The following is a 19,944-nucleotide window of genomic DNA, read 5'->3' on the forward strand; positions in this document are numbered from 1 at the left end:
CGCTAGATCGCCTAAACTTCATGTGGAGCGGTATATCCCCTAAACTTGATGTGGAGAAATAAATCGCCTGCACTTAATGTGAAGCGGTAAGCCGTCTGAACCTGATGTGGAGCGGTAGATCGCCTAAACTTCATGTGGAGCGGTATATCCCCTAAATGTGATATGAAGCAATAAATCGCCTGCACGTGAAGTGGAGCGGTATTCCGATTTGGATATCCCGAATTACCCTTAGAATGATTAGACTTATTGCGAAGAGGAAAAAATCATTCACTGTATGTAAACATACATATGGGAGACAAGATTTCAGGGACTAATATAAATATAAATACACTTTTAACTGAAACTTTTAATTTTTGCTTAAGTTTGGAGTTGAAAAAATTAATTTTCAACACGATAAAAAAACACGAATTTTCAGCCAAAGAAATATATGTTTAACTAAGAAGAATAATTTGCTACCGAAGACAATGAATTTTTAACTGAAAAAATAAATATTTAACCTAAAATGGCTAGTTAAACTTTAAATTAAAAAATGGAGTTTTAAACGAAATAGTTCAATTTTCAACGAAAGAAATTAATTTTGAAGAAATAAAGGATTAATTTTTTACCAAAAATGAGACAGTTAAATTTTCAGGTCAAAGAATTAATTTCGTTTGAAAAAAACAATGGAATCTACAACAAAATATTGAAATTTTTAACAAAGAAATGAATTTTCGAACAAAAAGATTAATATTCTTTCAAAAAATATGAATGTTTAGTTAAAAAAAAATTATTTGTTAACAAAAAATGACATAATTACATTATCATTTGCAAACGTCAATTATAAGTAAGAGTTAAGCCAGTGTTTTAAAAAATAAATTGAATTCTCATTAAAGAAATGAATTTTAACAAAAAAAAGACAAATTAAAAATTGAAACAGTTCAATATTCATTAAAAAGTAATTTCTAACAACCAAAACAAACAGAAGAATTTTGAACAAAATTGATAAAGATGGAACTATTTTCAAGTAAGAAGAAGAATATTTTACAGAAAAATACGAATTTAAAAAAAAAACATACATTTTGAACCGGATAGTTGAATTTGCTAACTGAAAAAGATAATTTTTCAGCCAGAAATGGAACAGTTCAATTATTATTTGTAACAAAAACATAATGAACTTCTACCAAAAATATCAATTTTCGAACAAAAATACCAATTTTCTACAAAAAAAGACGATTTTTCAACCCAAAAAGACACTTTATAACTGAAAATTGTAGTTCCTATTTAAGATTTCAGTTAAAAAAATTAATTTCTAAAAACAAAGGAGAACTTTCAACCAAAGAAATGAATTTTTAACTAAAAACCATATATTTTCAGCAAACGCAAAAGCCATTTATAATAAAATTGTTAAAATTTCAAATTTAAAAATGAATTTGAATCTAAAAAGAATAAATGTTCAACCAAAAATGGAATAGTTACATTATCGGATAAAAAATTGAAATTTTAACAAATCAGTTCAATTTTTCACCAAATAATGAACTTAGAAACATAAAGAATAAAGTTCTTCCAAAAAAGACGAATTTTCAACCACATAGTTCAATTTTTAACTAAAAAAGATCATCTTTCAACGAAAAAAAAATCGTTACATTTTCAGTTAAAATATTATTAATAACCATATTTTGGTTAAATCTGACTCTTTTTTTATTCTTAATTCAAATTGAACGTGGCAATTTTTTTCTCCGATTGATACTTTTCAGATTATCAAAAGTTCTATTTATTTATTTTTTAAATTTTAATATAAAATAAAAAAATTGCACGATTTACAATAAATATTAAAAAGTATTAATCATAGACCATTTAAAGGACATTCTAAAAAAAATATTTCCCAGAGGCATAAAGAAATATATTAAATTTTTCATTATTCGAAAAGTGTTGAATTGGAGACTTTTTTAATCTCACACATATTGAAAGTGACGGTGGCAGATTTCCTTAAATTTTGCATTTTTCAGGTAATCGGGAATTTAATTTGAAAATTTTTCATATTTCCTGTGTAATATGTTTTTGAATATTTTCCTTGAAAATGGTAAACTATTTCAATTTTATATTAAAATTGCCAGTAAGCCTTAACAGGCGTGATACAGGGGCAGCTTTTGTAAAATTGGACACTTTTTCGAAGAATAATTTTCTGCCAATCAAGATAACTTTTCAACAATATAGTTGAATTTTCTACTAAAAAGAATACATTTTTAACAAATAATGGAACAGTAATAGTTTCAGTTTACAAAATCAATTTTCGACAAAACAAGATTTTTAGGTTCAAAAATAAAAAAATATCAAGAATTGTACCAAAAATAGTTGTCTTTCTTATTTCTTTCAATTAATAATTCAGCTTGCATTTGAGGGAAACAACTAGAACATTTTTTTTTGAAGGAACATTAAAATTCTTTGAGTTCTAATGTTATCTTGTCGACTAGTGAAGTGAAATCGTTTTTTTCGATAGCATGATGAATGAAAATTGATAATTTTTATTGAAAATAGCTTTCGTGTTTGCTTGAAAATTTTTCGTATTTAGTTAAAAATTTATTTTCCTGGTAGAAAATTATTCTTCTTACAATTTTCAGTTAAAAAGTGTTTTTTAAAAATGAATATTCGTCTTTTTGGTCGAAAATGTTTCTTCTTGCTTGAAACTTAATATTTTTCGTAAAAATTAAGTATGTTTTTGATAAAAATGCAACTATTTTCTTGAAATACGTTTTGTTTGAAATTATTTTTTTGAGCTAAAAATTAAATTATCCCATTTTCGGTTTAAAAAAATATTTTCTCTAGTTGAAAAATTCAACTATGTGACTAAAAATTCATGTCTTTTTTGGAAATTCGTCTTTTTAAATTATTTTTTTCACTAAAAATGTTACTATAGAATTCATGGTTGACAATTCACCTATTGTATGGAAAATTCGTTTTTTTTTTGAAAATTTTTTTTTTTTTTTAATTTGTTCTTTTAGGAAATTATTTATTTGAAAATATCTTTCCTTCCTTGAAAATATATTGTTTTTCAGTTGAAATTTCTTCGTTTCAGCATAAAATTATTTGTTTGAAAATTCTTCGTTTCCTATGAAAATTAATTTGTTCGGGTAAAATGTAAATATTTGGTTAAAATTTCTTTTTTATCAGTTTATTTGCTCCAAATTAAAGAATTGCATTTTTTGTAAACAAAATTTTTTAATGGAAAATTCAACTATAAGGAAGAAATGATCTTTTTGATAAAATACTATTGTTGTTTTTTCTGCATTCACTTCATTGTTTAAAAATTGAAAAAGTATCAAATTTGAACAAGTAATTAAATTTTTAACCAAAAATTTATTGAATGGCCACCCTGATTATGGAAATTTTCAAAAAATTAAACAATTCTTAATAAATTTTGAAATGATTTAAAAAATTTAAGAGTTTTCCAGGGATTTCAGAGGTTTTCCCCAGAATTGAAGTATTTTATACCAAAAACTTGTTTAAACAATTTATTATTCTTTATAACTTTCTTCTCTTAAAAAATTGGTAGAAAGTTGCGGGTTTTCTGATATTTTTATCTTTTCTTTGATTTTTTTAGTTATAAACAAATAATGAATAAAAACGAGAGAAAGTTTTATTTTAAAGAATTTTTCTCTTTTTTGTGAATATATTTGTCTGAAGTAAAACAGACATTTGAAATATTCTTCAAATGCACTGTATGAATTATATTAAATGTAAATTTTCCTTGAAATAATCGAAAAAATGCTTATTGAGAAAATGAATATTAATATTTATTATTTGTTCCTAACTAAAAAGTCAAAAAATCGCTAAAAACTTCAGCAAAGACCGCAATTTTTTAGCATTACTCCAAGAAAAGGTGGCTATAAACTATAATAAATTGTTTAAACAATTATTTGTATTAACATAAATAAATCATTACCTTACTAAGTGAAAAGTGGGCAAAAAGATTAAGGGTTCAGAAAAAAATCGCAACATTTTAACACTTATCTAAGGGAAGATGTTTATAAACAATAAGAAATTGTTTAAACAACTATTTTTGTTAACTTTAATTATTTATTACTTCACTAAGTGAAAAGCGAGTGAAAATTTGAAAATTTCAAAAGTCTCCGCAACTTTCTAGAATCAATAAAGCAGAAGACAGTTATAAACAATTAAAATTAGTTAAAATAATTCTTTTTGCTTAATTGAATTAATTATTGTTAACTCAATAGAACTGAAAAGTGGACAAACAGTTCGAAATTTCAGAAAAAACGCAACTTTCTAAAATTATTCAAATTTAATTTCATGAACAATAATATTAAATTGTTTAAACAATCAATTCTGTTGACTATAATGAATTATTTCCCTCACTCTAATTGAAGATCGGACAAAAATTGTGAAGTTTGTGAAAAAATAATAAAATTTCGCATCGAACTTTCGTGGTCGAATTTTAAATTTTTATTTTGTTTATTTAATAAAAAAATGAAAACAAATTCGACTTTTGAAGTATAGCGATTTAAAAAAAAAACTTTGATTCAATCAAAAAACCATAGAAAACTGAAAGCAACTATCCAAAAAAGATATCCAATAGCATAGCAAATGTTAAAAAATGATATTAAATTTGTTATAAATAAATAAGATAATGAAAATGGTTTCGTGGTGATTGGCGGCGATTCGTCACTTGATTCGCACTAAATTTAAACAATTTATGAGCAAAAAGAGTTTTATAGTTAAACTAATAAAAGTTAATAAATAATTTGTGATTTTAAAAGCAATTTTTATAAACAAATATCGATATCAGGTATTTTGAATGTAATAAATAAAGTTTTTTTTATGGAATCGATTACATACTACTTATTTCACCACGAAATTAAAACTGATAATTGTTTAAACTACCTTAATGAACAAATGCACTATTTGGCTATTTCTGAAGGTACAAAATTGATTTTCTTGATGCAATTAACTAAAAATAACTAACTTCTACATTTTTAAGAACATTTTGATGCCAGAAAACAATTTATCATTGTAAACAATTGTTTAAACAAATTTGTATTATTTTAAATATTTATAAATTTATTTATTATATTTATTTATAAATAAAATAACAGCCAGTTCTTTAACAATGACTTTTTGCTATGAATTGATAACATTTAATAATGATTTAAACAAAATAATTAAGCAAAATAATGCATTCTTTCAATTAAGTTTGGTTAAAAAATTATCAAAAGTTATAAATTCATAGCAAAAAATTATTGCTAAATAACTGGCTATTCAGTCCGTGAAAAAAGGGGTACTTCATTTATGAATACATAAAATAATAAAAAAATTTTAGAACATCGTTGTTCACAATAATAAATTGTTTACTGTCCTCAAAATATTCTTTAAAATTTGGAAGTGAGTTATTTATCATTGAAAAAATCAAGTTGGCACGTCCAAAAATATCAAAACGGTGCATTTGTTAATTAAGGTAGTTTAAAAAAATTATTAACTTTTATTTGGTGACCAAATACTATATTTAAGTTTTATTAAATACCTGATATGGATATTTATTTGTAAAAATTGCTTGTTAAAATAACAAGTTGTTTACTACATTTTATTAGTTCAATGAAAAACTATTTTTGTTCATAAATTGTTGAAATTTAGTGCGAATCAATCGCCGCTAATCCCCACGGAACCATTTTCATTCACTTATTTGTTTATAACAACTACAATAAAATTTTGTAAAATTTGCTTTGCTATTGGATATCTTTTTTGTAACGTTGCTTTCAGTTTTCTAGAGTTTTTTCATTAAATCAAAGCATTTCTTAAAGCCGGTATACTACAAACCCTATTTTTCTTTTTTTATTAAATAAACAAAAAATAAACAAAAAATAAAAAATCGGCCATGACAGTTCGATAAGAAATTTTGTTAGCTTTCATTTAAAAAAAAGTTAACAGATTTTATTGTTCTTTAATTATTCATAACTTACGACCCATATGAACTTTTTTCTCTTGTTTTCAAGAAATTTCCCCTTTTACTCGTTTTTTTCGTTTAAATTTTTGTTTTGTTTAAAAATTCGACTATTTTTGTTACTTAAAATTTAATGGTTTGGTTTATATAAATTGAACTATTTTGTTAAAAAGTCATCTTTTTTTATCAAAAATTCAACAAACTTGTTCGAACGTTGAACATCTTTTTTAAACAAAATTCTCTTTTTGTTTGAAGATTCATGTCGTTGGTTGAAAACTTAAATGCTTCTTTGAACATTTAATTTTTTTTTGTCAAAACATTATCTTTTTTATCAAAAATTCAAAAAATTGGTTGAAAGTTGCACTTTGTTTGAAATTTATCTTTTGGTTTAAGGTTTATGTCCTTTGTTAAAAATTTAACTATTTTCTTGAAAGTTCGTTTCTATTTTTAATAAAAATTACAATTTTTCAAGCTAAGAATTTAAATATTATATTTATAGTTCAAAATTAATCTTTTTTATTTAAAAATTCAACTACTTGTTAGAAAATATTCTTGATAGTTTAAACTTCTTTGTTAAAAATTCATCTTTTTCGAAAACTTAACTCATTAGTTCAAAATTAAACTATTTTGTTAAAAATTCGTCTTTTTGCAATCGACCGTTTTCTATATTAATCAAAATCTTTTTTGGTTAAAGTATTATCAATTACACATTTCGTTGAGAACTCTTTTTTTTTTATTCCCAATTAAATCATCATCTTAGAAATAAATTTTTTTGGTGAAGATTCATCAATTTAGTTGAAAATTGATCTTGAGAGTAGAAAATTTGTCTTTCCGGTAAGAAAATTCAATAATTTGATAAACAATTAAACAACTCAGTTGAAAATTCATTTTTTTGTTAGAAATTCTTATTTTCGGGCTGAAAATTCATCTCTTTGTAGGCACAATCTTTTGTTGAAAATAAATTAATTTGACTGAAAATGCGTCCTTTTAAGTAAGACATTCTTTTTTTTTATTCATCTTTTTTGCTTTTTTCAATTGGTAGAAAATTCTAATTTTTATTAAAATGAATTTCTTAAACTAAAAATGTAACTATTGATTTTATAATTTACAACTTATCTCTTTTCGTTAAAAAATCAACTATTTAGGGTTGGTTGAAAAATTGCACTCTTTTGTGAAAAATTCGTCTTTTTCGATAAAAAAAAATTGTTCTTTTTTTTAAATTCATCTTCGTGGCTGTAGATTCAACTTCTTTGTTAAAAATTGGTCTTTTTTGTATTCGACTAGTTGATAATTGTTTTTTTTTTAATCGTAAATTTCTAAATGTTGTAAATATTGTTTTGTTTCAATTTTTTCAGCGAGAGTTTATAATTCAATTTCAAAAACATCCTGAATTTTTTCGAGCGAACAAGAGCGATAATCTTTATTGCAATGACGTAACGCTAATTAAGATTTTTATAGGTATTTACTGAGAATACTCACAGATAAAAATAGTATTTGCTTTAAGACTTGATTTCGGTACCAAAAATCGTTTTAGGTCTGAAAAGAAATATTTGAAAACTGTCATAAAAACAGTCTTATTTTATATAATCCAAAAAGCGAGAGGCGGCTTTGAAAAACAATTTTAATATGTAATATATATTTGCGAAATGAATGCACTTTCTAAAAATAATTTTTTAGCGAGGCTTAAATTAAGACTTTTTCTATGTACCCTATTATAATTCTTAAAAACTACTTGCGAGAAAAATAACGTTTTGCTCACACTTATATATTTTTAATAATATTACATACATTTCCACAGATTATGAAGTCTCCAAGTCTGAATTAATGAAAATTTTACTAATTTTATTGATTAAATAGTAAAACGTTACAAACTTATTAGTGACGATACTCACTAATTCTTTGATGATTTCAGTTATTATTCAATTAATTAATTTTTGTTTTCGATTCTGTTTTCTTTTTATCAAACTTTGTGGTTTTCTGTGGAATTATTTATAACGTGAATATATAAATAAAGGTAAAGTAGATTAGCTGAGTAAATAATTCTAATTTTTCAGTTTAAAATCAATAATTTATCAATATTTAATGTCCTTGATAATGATGTAGCCTGTTTCTGAGTTTCACAAAACGTTGCACAATCTTCTTTTAAGAATCTTTTCTACTTGTCACACTTGACATTTTTACAACATTCTTTTAATTAAGATATACAGCCTAAAATAAATTTATATATTTTCAACACGTAATTCGTAATTTTCCACTATTAAATTATTAAATATCTCCTATAAGCAAACTAAAAACTATCACCAAATATTAATAAAAATTTCACTAATTTAGATTTAAAACCAACAATGATTGTATTAGAGGTATCTATAAGTTTTAAAAAAACTATGACGACGGCTTTTTGCTAGAACCCAACTTAATCTTTTTAAATAGGTTAGATAACGCACTTTTTTTGGATTTTTTCTCTCCAGAAGGCGTAGGGACCTTTGAAGCTTGAGCAGAAGTGTGACTCCTTCCGCTTCCGGCAGAATTGTGGCTCCTTCCGCTTCCAGCAGAATTGTGACTCCTTCCGCTTCCGGCAGAATCGTAGCCATCCTGACTTCCAGCATAACTTCCCTCATATGGATATCCACCAGGATATTCAGGTTGCTGTCCATGACCAGCAGGAAATTGAGGTGGTTGTCCACTTCCAGCAGGATTTCTCATACGACTGCCATGACTGCCCTGACTACCTAAACTACCTTCACTACCTTGACTTCCTTGACTTCCAACAGAAAGTTCGCTATTTGATCGACCTCCGGAAGTTATGTGCGGATTTGGATGTTCAGAAAATTGGTGGGGCTGTGAACCTCCAACAGGCATACTTCCAGGATGACCTGCAGGAATACCTCCAGGACCAAGACGGCTCTTTTGTCTTACAGAACCAGAACGGTAGCTACCTTGACTTGCACCAGAGTTTTGGCTACGTGGACTTTCAGCAAACTGTTCGAGACTTCCACTTCCAGCAAATTGGACATGTGGACTTCCACGTGGGATCTTTGGAATTCCACCCGGTCCTGCATTTGCATCTCCAGGTTGATGCAAATTGGGAATTCCACCAACATGACGGCTACTTTGACTTCCACGAGAACCGCGACTACGTTGACTACCTCGACTTCCAACAGAAAGTTCGCTATTTGATCGACTTTCGGAAGTTATGTGTCTATTTGGAATTGCAGCAGATGGCTGGGCTTGTATAGGATGTCCAGGAGCACCACCAGGAAAACTTCCAGCACCATATTGCAAACGTGGACTTGCACCACCATGTAAGGGAACTGGACTTGCACCATGTTGGAAACGTGGACTTCCAGCATATTGTTGTTGATGTGGAGTTCTACCAAAAATCTGTTCGGAAAGTTCATAGGGTTGTTCATGTTGACTTACACCAAAAGAATGGACATGTGTCATTCCGCCAAGATGTTGACCATACGGGTTTCCAGTATTATGTGACCCAATTGATCGTTCAGCATAATGCTCTTCATAGGGTACATGATCACTACGTGGGCCGGGTATTCTGAATGTAGGATCCGTTAGGAGTTTGTTCAATTCATCCGGAGTTACACTCCGAACTAATCCATTTCCCTTGCGGACTATAACAGGTTTGTAATTTAGTGTGTTTGGATGAAAACCAGTTGCGGTTGTTGCTCCAACGTCCCAATCATCTATTATCATCGGTTCACCATCAGGATGATGTACTTTTTCTGGATCGTGGTTATACATTACAATTCCCTCTGTAAAAGGATAATAAAAATGTCTGCATTTTACTTTCAAATATCCAGTTTTCACATTTGTTCACAGGCAGATGCTTTCTTATTCGACAGAGAATTTAAAAACATTAATTATTAATCGGAACACTGCACAGAAAAAGATTAAGTTTCATTTTAATCAAAGAAACGACATCAAAATTTGCTGAAAGAAAATTGAACATTAATTGTTTCGTATTGAGCAATATGAATGTTGAAAGCAATTCGACTGTTTTTCAGTTTTTAAAATGGATCAGAAAACAGATTTTTAAAGCAGGTTTCAGTCGGAATAGTGAAATATAATAAAAATGATCTCAATATATAATATTATGCAGACATTGTACTTACCTTGATACGCGTTCGTAGAAACCGCTAAAGTTAAGAAAAGAACACCGATCTTCATTTTCACTAGACGAATGAGATTCGTGAAGAATTTCGTAAAATGTGTAACAGATAATGATGGCTAAACGATAAAATACTGGTATATATACACTAGCCTTTATCACACTGTAAATTTCGAAAGATTGCAAATATAAAGGGCACAGTAAAAAGTGATATAATCCGTCTGTTTGCTGTCTTTTTTTCAGCAAGAGGTAATAATTTAATGGCAAGCAGATCCTCTATTCTTTGAACGAACAAAGGCTTTTTATACTATCAAATACGTAGTGCTGATTAAACATCTTATATTGACTCGCAAGTGGCGCTGATGAAAATTTTATTTGCTTTAAGATTTAAATTCGATGCCGAAAGATAATCACGTACGCATGTCATGATATTTCAAAACTATCATAAAAGCCGGAATTACCTGATTTTTAGAATTTCCGAAAATCGGCGGGTGGTATTACAAAATAATTCCGATTTTAATCTCTGATAAATCTACGAAATAGATTTATTTTAAAAAAATTTTTTTGGGAACAAGGCCATTTTTCGACTTAAATCAAACTCTTATTTTACCAGTTAGACCATGTATTAATAAAAAAATATTTTCTTCTCTTTCAAAATGTATAGGCTTGTATGAATTTGAAACATCAAAACTGGAATTTTTATCATAGGTGGTAGAGGATTTTCAAAGGTGTGGTCAGTTAAACATTTTGCCAACCAGGATTTATTGCGAATTAAAAAAAAAAAAATAGGTCTGAATTTTTAATTATTTGTTGACCTAAAAAGGAATCACGAAATTTCAATTTTTAGCCGATTTTGGCTACTGAAATGCGTTGCCAGTCACGAAGTTATCTGAATTAAACAAAGGAATAGGTTAGTTTTAGTTTTTTTAATCTTCTGAATTTTTATTCATTTTTATCACTAAAACCAATTGATTTTTGAAGAAAGCATTCTTATAAGAAATTAGATGGCGCATTTTATTTTCTCAAGCACAGACGTTGTATCTACTATAGTTTTCAAAATAACCATGACAATGATGTTTTTTCTGAAGTCGATTTGTACTTAATTTTTAATCTATCGCTCAACGTCAAATCTACAGTTTTTGGAATTTTGTTATGAAATTTGGAGACAACACTCTCTGAAGTATCCTTAAAATGACTATACGAGCGAAAAGTTCATTTCATTATTTATAACAAAATAAACAATTGTTTTCTAGATCTTTGCCAATTCAATTTCTTATAATCTTCGATCTCTTCGTTTATAGAGCAAAGTTTGAGGAAATATAAACTTCCTGTGAAAAAGTTGTTCAAGAAACTATAAAGAAGTTTTATATGAAAACCATTTTTAAAAAAACTGAATAAGTAAATAATTGCAAATGTAAAACTTGGAGCGCTCGACTCCTAACCATCCATGTCTATTATACGGACGATACCAGTCGCAGCACATCTAGAGAAGGGATACAAATATAAACAAAAGAATATCTGGAGTTATATTAGATGACCTTCAAATGTCATTTTAACTCTTCTAGCATCATAACAATTGCAGTTTCTGTAAAATTAAATAGATCATTGTGGTTTTTGATACCAGACTATTCACATCGTCCCGCGAGTTAAATAATATATTATGAAATTCAAAGTGTAAGGAATTCTCTTTTTTTCAAAACGAAAAAAGAATCACAGGATATTATTTTTCTACCCATGAATCCTAAAACAATTCTATAAAATTGATTTAATTTAATCAGTGTGTTTTCAATTACTAAAACTAAGAAAAAATTATTAACGGATTTCACTTACGTTATTTCTGAATTTTTTCCTAACATTTCTCGACCAATTATCTTCACATCTAGAGCGTGTTCTATCACAAAGAGTATTTTTTATATTTCTGTATATTTGTATACCTTCGCTAGCTGTACTGTGAGTGGTTCCGTCCGTCTAATAGTAATGGATTTTTACGAGTCGCGCCCTACAAGTTTTAAATTCGCAATTATTTACCTATTTCGTTTTTTGAAAAAATGTTTTCACAGAAAACGTCCTTACAATTTTCTGAACAATTTTTTCACAGGAAGTTTATATTTGCTCAAAATTCGCTGGAGAAATGAAGCGATCAAAGATTATAAGGAATTGCATTCACAATGACCTAGAATTTTTTTAAATTTTGTTATAAATAATGATCTGAACTTTTCGCTTATATCATTATTCTAAGAATACTTTAGAAAGTATTGTTTCCAAATTTTATCAAAAAATTGCAAAAGCTGTAGATGAGACGAATAGCGTTAGAACAAAAATTAATTACAAATCTTCTTCAGAAAAAAGCATCATTATCATGGTTATTTCGAAAATTATGTTAGATAAAACTTTTTCGCTAGAGGATAAAGATGCGCCATGTAATTTCCTAAATAATGTATTTTTCGAGAATAAAATTTTCAAATTTTTATTTTTATTTGTGAGAGGCCAAACTCCCCTCAGCGTTGCCGCATTATGTCGATTTTCAATTTTTCGTTTATTTAATTAGTATATTGATGCAAATGACCAGAATCTATAGATTTTATTTTGTTTTTTATCTCTTGAATCAAATTCTTCTCACGTTTGCCCTCACTTGAATTCAATGTAAGAAGGTGTAATGAATCAAAAAAATGGCGAAGTTGTGAAATTAATGTTATTGTGAAATTTGTGAAAAAGTATTGTAAAAAAGGATATTATTATAATCGTATTTTCAATAATATTTTCTGTTGATTGTAATCGTATAAAAAACATTGGCAATATAATTCGAACATGACTAGAATTTTTTTTCTTATGAACACCTGGAATGTGTTTGTTTACATATTTTTTTGCAGCATAAACAAATATTCATGAGTGGCAATATTCTTCTAGAAAACATAATTGTTGATATAGTCACAACAAGTCTAGAAGAAAAATAGATTAGCGTCTGCCTTTAAAGGTGTACAATGCAAATTTGTCTATAAACCTCATTAATAACATTAGATCTTAAATTTTTATAGTTACGAAATTTGTTTTGAGGCCAGATAATCTCTAATAACGATTATTTATGAATTTTAAATCATAGATTATTTGACGATTATCAGTCAATAAATTTTTTTTATGAGACTAAACTCATAATTTAACAATTTTTTCCTCTTTCTTAAACCTCTTACAATTGGACACAAATGGCATTACATAAAGATTAAATAAACGGCAAAATAAAAAACTAGATCGCTAAAAATTAAATTTTCAACATAAAAAATCATTCAAAATTTTCCCACGAACTAAAAATAACTTATATTATCTTCAAACCTTTAAAAAGATTCCAAATTTTTTACTGAAAGTCTTCAAAAATCTACATTTTAGATTTTTTGAAATTCTTCAAGATTTAAAATTATTTTTTTTGCATAAATATTATATAAATTATTATATAAATTTACGTAATTTCTTGCAGAACTCAATTTTCTAACCAAACATGATTTGGCATTTTCTCAGGAATCTTGAATAAATTTTTTTATTCTTTTGAAACATATAAAAATTCTCAAAAAGCTTTGTTTTTTTAAACTTCCCATAAATTATGTATTAAAAGCTAAATAATGTAAAAAATTCATTTTATGCTAGTTGTTAGGTCAAATATGTTTTTTTTTTTAATTATCTACAAAAAATAAGATACCACACAGTTTCCTGTTACCAGAATTGATTAATTTTTTTTATTTTCTGAGATAATTTTTCTTTTAATTGCAGTTCAAGTAATTCTTATATTTTTTCCAAAATAAATTATTTGCAGTGAAGTAATTTTTTTTAAAAGTTTCATCATTTGAAAAAATAATCATCAAATTGCAAAAGACCATAAACTTTTGACAATATTTACGAGCTGATAGTACTTCTTTTTTTTAGCTTGAAAAATCACCACCTTAAAGCAAAACTGTGGAATATGAAAAATATTCAATAATAAGTAAAACTCATTAAAATTATTCGAAATATTTTCAACATTCATAAAATTGGTAATCGATTCACATTTCATTAAATATAATAAATTTCTTCTCATATTATAAATTGCAAAAATTCCATATGAAAGTATGTGAACAACATTTTGATTATTTTTGTGTGCAAGAGAAAAAATAAAAATGTTTTTGTAATAAATTAATAAAAGTCAATATAAAGTGTGATTAATTTTCAATATTCTAATATGTAAAATTAATCAACTGTTATATATTAAAATTAATCAAAAATAAGTGAAATTCATTAAAATAATTTAAATCAATATTTAACATTTGTCAAATGTTTGATACATTCATATTTCATTTAAAATAATACACTTATTCTTGTCTTAATAAATTCAGAAATTATATTAATAAAAAAAATGGTAAAAGAAATGTGTGACTGGTTCTGTACCTATCTATTCAGATTATTACATTTTCCAGATAGGAAATCTAAAAATTTTAATATTTGAAATAGTTTGATTAATTTTCTTCTTTTTACACAAACAAAATTTTTGTTGAAAACAAGTATTAAAATGTGAGTATAATGTTTAAAAAATCTTATATTGTGACAAAAATACCAATTGTCTTATCTTCTTCGACTAATCATTTACGTTTAGACTATAAAAAAGGTTTTTCAAAAGGTTTAAATCCACTTAATCTAAAATTTATAAAAGTCATACAAGTAAACAATTACTAAAGAAATTTATTAGTGAACGGTTTAGCATATCTAAAAAAATCCTGAAGCACCTTACTCTGTGATAGTTTTTTTTTCAGTATTACACACATTTCCATAAAATACAAATTAAAAATGTTTAATTATATTTTGAATGAACTACTTCTTATTGTTTCTAGGCGGTATAGGTTAACTGGTTCCAACATAATTCTAAAGAATATCAATTTTTGGTAACGTTTCAAGCTGGAAAAGGGTTCAGTTCTCATTGTCTTTTCCAGCTCAAAAACTACCATTTTTATTCAAGAATTTTTTTTAATCACAATTTATTTAATAAATCAATTTAATGTTAGTCAATAAGATTTTATCTTTAATTTTCTGGCATAACATAACACGATTATTGTTGTTTTTTTACAAACATAAAAAATTTGGAAAAAATGTATAAAGGGGAATGTAAAATTAAAAAATTTTTTTGGACTCTCCCGAATGATTTTTCACGTTTGGGCTAGAAAAGAGGTTTTGCAGAAGGTTTTAAACCATTCACTTAAAAACTGATTACAACAGAACTCCCAAAAATAGTAATTTTTGGTAACGTTTCAAGCTGGAAAAGGGGCAAGGTATTATTGCCTTTTCCAGCCCCAAATGATCCGTTTAAATCAAGAAAAGTCTTTTAAACATTCACACATTTTCAACAACAACAAAAATTATTTAGCATATAAATTTTATGTTACTGAATACGATTTTTGATCATTAATTTTCCAGCGTAACAGAACACGATTATTATTTTTTTTTTTGAAAAAAAATTTATAAAGGGGAGTATAAAGTTGAAATTTTGTTTTGACTCCCCTAAATGATGTTTCACGTTTGGGCAGTAAAAAGGTTTTTCAAAATATTTCAAACTATTTACAGAAAAATGTGGAAGTCATCTAAGTAAGCAATTACTAAAAAAAATTCCTAGTGAAAGTTTGAGAAAGTCTAAAAAAAATTCCTGAGGCACCTTACTATTCAATCATGTTTTTATTTTTAAAAATATTACAGAAATTTCCATAAAATACAAACTAAAAATGTTTAATTAAGTTTTGGATGAACAATTTCTTATTGTTTCTAGGCATTCTGAGTTAAATGGTTCCAACATTAGTTCCAAAACTAGCAAATTTTTTGTAACGTCTCGAGCTGGAAAAGGGCTAAGGTATTATTGCTTTTTCCAGCTCAAAAATTACCATTTTAAATCAAGAATTAAAAAAAAATTTGATTTAACGTATAAATTTATTGTTAGTCAATACGATTTTTTATCTTTAATTTTTCAACATCACATCACACAATTATTGTTTTTTTTTAATAAAAATTTGTTGTAATAATTTTATAAAGGGGACTATAAAGTTAAGACATGTTTTTTGGGCTGCCCCGAATGATGTTTAACGTTTGTACTAGAAAAGAAGTTTTGCAAAAGTTTTTAAACCATTAACTTAAAAACTGGAAAAGGGGTGAGGTATTATTGCCTTTTCGAGCTCAAAAATTACCATTTTAAATCCAGAAAATTTTGCTTTATTTTGAAAAAAATGTACATAAATTTCCATAAAATACAAATTAAAAATGTTTAATTAAGTTTTGGATTAACTATTTCTAATTATTTCTAGGCGGTCTGAGATAAATGATTCCAACAGAACTCCTAAAAATAGACATTTTTAGTAACGTTTCGAGGTGGAGGTTAAGGTATTATTGCCTGCTGCAGCTCAAAAATTCCCAGTTTAAATCAAGAAAAGTAGAAAAAAATTCAACATTTATTAATAAAAAAAATTCATTTAACATGTAAATTTAATGTCAGTCAATGCAATTTTTAATTTTCGAGCATAAAATAACACGATTATTGTTAGGTTTTTTTTACAAAAATTAAAATTGTTTGTAACAAATTTATAAAGGGGAGTCAAGTTGAAAAATGCTATTTGGACTCTCCCAAATGATGTTTCACGTTTGGACTAGAAAAGAGGTTTTGCAAAAGGTTTAAAACCATTTACTCAAAAACTGGAAAAGGGGTAAGATATTATTGCCTTTTCCAGCTCAAAAATTACAATTTAAATCAAGAAAATTTTTTCAAATATTCACAATTGATAAATAAAATAAAATTCATTTAACATAATATCATAAATTTAATGTTAGTTAATCCGATTTTTTCAAATTTCTAGCATGATCTAACATGATTATTGTTTTTTTTCACAACAATAAACATTTTTGGTAAAAAATGTATAAAGGTGCGTTTAAAGTAAATTTTTTTTCTTTTGCATAAGGTTTCAAACTATTTACTCAAAAACTCGGAAGTCGTCCGAGTAAACAATTGCTAAAGAAATTTCCTAATGAAGGTTTTAAAAAGTTGAAAAAAAAATTTCTAAGTCACCCTACTATGCAATGATTTTTTTTATTTTCAAAAATATGGCATACAGCTCTATAAATTTCAAATTAAAAATATATTTTTTATACAATGTTGTATCATTCTACTCTGTACAATCTGTACATCATTGCGAATTGTTTCGCAGTTGGTCGCCTCACTCTGCCATCGCGTTGTCGTATTACAACAGGTGCATAATTTTTTACTATTGGACGAAATCGACGATTATGAATTTTTCCAATAAAATATCCATTTTTTATTAGTGGGTCACCTACAGGCATAATAAGTCCTGGCCCCATAGGATCCCGAGGATTTGGATTTTTGATATGTAAACTTAATTCTGTAAAAAAAAACAATAAAAAAATGTATATAATAAAATAAATAATAAATAGTAATAAAATTAATAATAAATAATAAGTAGTAGTAAAATAAATAATAACAAAATATATGTTATACTTACTAATCAAGTTTAAAAAAACCATTAAGATTAGAGAAAGATCAAACATCCTCATTTTCATTAAATAGAGGAGGCTGATTCTTGATGAATTTCGTAAATAGAGCACCTGCTGATGAATTCTCAATAACCAATTACAGGTTTATATACTACGTGTTATCTCATTAAGATTCAAAAAATTGTAAATATTTATAAGGTTCGCAGAAACAGGTGATCTCACTTTTTTTACTGACTGTCACTTTTTTACATTTTGATTAGAGTTATTAATTTATTCATAACAATCATTTAGTGGAATAATTTGGCATCGTGACGTCTTAAAATGTATAAATCATTAACTTTTGATCTGCCTAAATGCTTTCCTTGTCGAGGGTATTAGAGTAGTATACATTGTTACATTAAATGATAATTAAACGTCATGTATTTACGCGAGTCTTCAATTTTAATAGACTTGATGTAAATGTAAGGCTAAATGTTTAAACAGTTTCCAAAGTTTAATATATTTTTTTATATTATTTGTTTATAACAATGTTTTAAGAAAAATCCTTCAGCCCCTCGGATGCATTTACAGTTTTTTTAATTCTTTGACAAATATTAATAATAATAATTTTATTTATTAATAATATTATTATTAATAATATTGAGCATCGGTGGCTCAGTTGGTTAGACACTCGGACTTCACCTCAGAGGTCCGGGGTTCGATCCCTGAGCCGGTACATCTAGAAATTTTTCAATGTACCTTTACCGAGGTTCTGGTGGTTCGGAACCCACCTTAAGTTGTAGGTCCCCCCATCGCGTACTTGACTGAAACCCAGTCCGTCAATGATGGGGTAAAAACCAGGCTTTGTCCAATCTGTCTGGGCAGACTGCTCTCATCAGATCACTTGATTGCATTATAAAAATGCGTCCGTGACTGATGATATATACCGGGACAGCCCCGTGCAAAATGATCAAATAATAATAATGTTCCCATTTATGTATTCATGTCAATGTGACAGTTTATTAGCTACGTCAGTTTGACGTCTTACAAAATTGTTTTCTCACTCGATTGCATTTTAGTAATCGCGATAAAATTATTTTTTCACTTGAAGCAACATGAATGTAATTTTCAAATTCTTAATTTTGCACTTTAGATTAGAATAATTGAATTTTAATAATCGTGATGCACATTTTGAAATCTATTTATTTTAGAGGAGTTTTTTTAAGATGCTAATTTAAGAATGTTTTAATTTTTTGAAAATTTTGGAATTGTTCACTTTTTAATTTCTTTTAATTTCAATGAGTTCCTTTTGAAAAGGTACAATAAGAAATTATTTTGAAAATTTTGAAATCATTTAAACTCGAAAGGTTTATAATATTCATCATTCTTTAATTTTGTTCGGTGAAAGTGAGAATGAACTTTTTATTTACAGATAAATCACATTTTTTAATAAAAATAAGTACCTAATCACTTTCAATGTCACCTGATACCTAATGATATTTTTATCATGTATTTATGATCTTTGGAATTTCTATAATTACACTTTGAAATTATATTTTTCAATGCGCAATTCAAAAGCAGTTTAACTGTTAAGTCCTTGAATCTGAACTAGTTTTTCGGTATAAAAACTTGAACTCGAAAATATTTGCTTTGACATTTCTCAATTTTTAGAGACTTCCGATTTCCCAATATTGTTGTTTTCGACTCACATATTAAAAATTCAGGGCAATCCTACTAATTCATTTTTCGAAATTACAAAATTTAATATAAAAGTTTCCATTGTCAGTATTAAATTTAATAATTCTAGATTTAAATATAGGACGAATGAAAAATCCCGAAAAATAAAATTGTCGATACTGTAAGATTCTAAAATTTAAAAATTCTCGAATAATAAAGTTCCCAAATAATAAAATTCCCGAATTAATCAAATTTCCGAATTGGAAAATTCCCGATAAAATAAACTTCAGGAATAATAAAATTCTTGAATTGAAATATTCGCGAATAATAAAATTCCGGAGCAATTTATAATATTACCTTGTTGAAAAATTTCCGAACGAAGAAATTTACAAACAGTTCAAATTATTACCGAATTTTAAAATTCCTGAATAATGAAATTCCCGACAGGAAACAGGGACGACTAAAAAATCTCGAAAAAAATTGCCGACACTATAATATCCCCGAATCGGAAAATTACCGAATAATAAAACTCCCGAATTATAAAATTCTCGAATTAAAAAATTCCCGAATAATAAAACAACCGAATAATGAAATTCCCGAATAATAACACTCCCGAATTATAAAATTCTGGAATAATAAAATTCTCGAATTAAAAAGTTCTCGATAATAAAGCACCCGAATTATAAAATTGCCGAATAATGAAATTCCCGAAGAATAAAACTCCCGATTTATA

The 19,944-nt window shown here is 26.8% G+C and overlaps 3 protein-coding genes across 3 annotated transcripts in view; all 3 read right to left on the minus strand.

The window, feature by feature from the left end:
* Positions 1–19,944, minus strand: part of LOC117177715 (chloride channel protein 2) — a 245,804-nt gene that overhangs the window by 171,502 nt on the left and 54,358 nt on the right. The gene's annotated exons all lie outside the window — the stretch shown is intronic.
* LOC117177717 (uncharacterized oxidoreductase YjmC) overlaps positions 1–19,944 on the minus strand; it is a 96,564-nt gene that overhangs the window by 22,260 nt on the left and 54,360 nt on the right. The gene's annotated exons all lie outside the window — the stretch shown is intronic.
* On the minus strand, positions 7,976–10,661 carry LOC117177716 (hornerin-like). The gene is made up of 2 exons (XM_033368599.1): positions 10,057–10,661; positions 7,976–9,696 (listed from the first exon to the last, which is right to left on the minus strand). The coding sequence occupies exons 1-2, from the start codon at positions 10,109–10,111 to the stop codon at positions 8,312–8,314; spliced, it is 1,440 nt and encodes a 479-aa protein (XP_033224490.1). The 5' UTR covers positions 10,112–10,661; the 3' UTR covers positions 7,976–8,311.

Source organism: Belonocnema kinseyi, chromosome 8, assembly GCF_010883055.1.
Source record: "Belonocnema kinseyi isolate 2016_QV_RU_SX_M_011 chromosome 8, B_treatae_v1, whole genome shotgun sequence".
NCBI lineage: Eukaryota > Metazoa > Arthropoda > Insecta > Hymenoptera > Cynipidae > Belonocnema > Belonocnema kinseyi.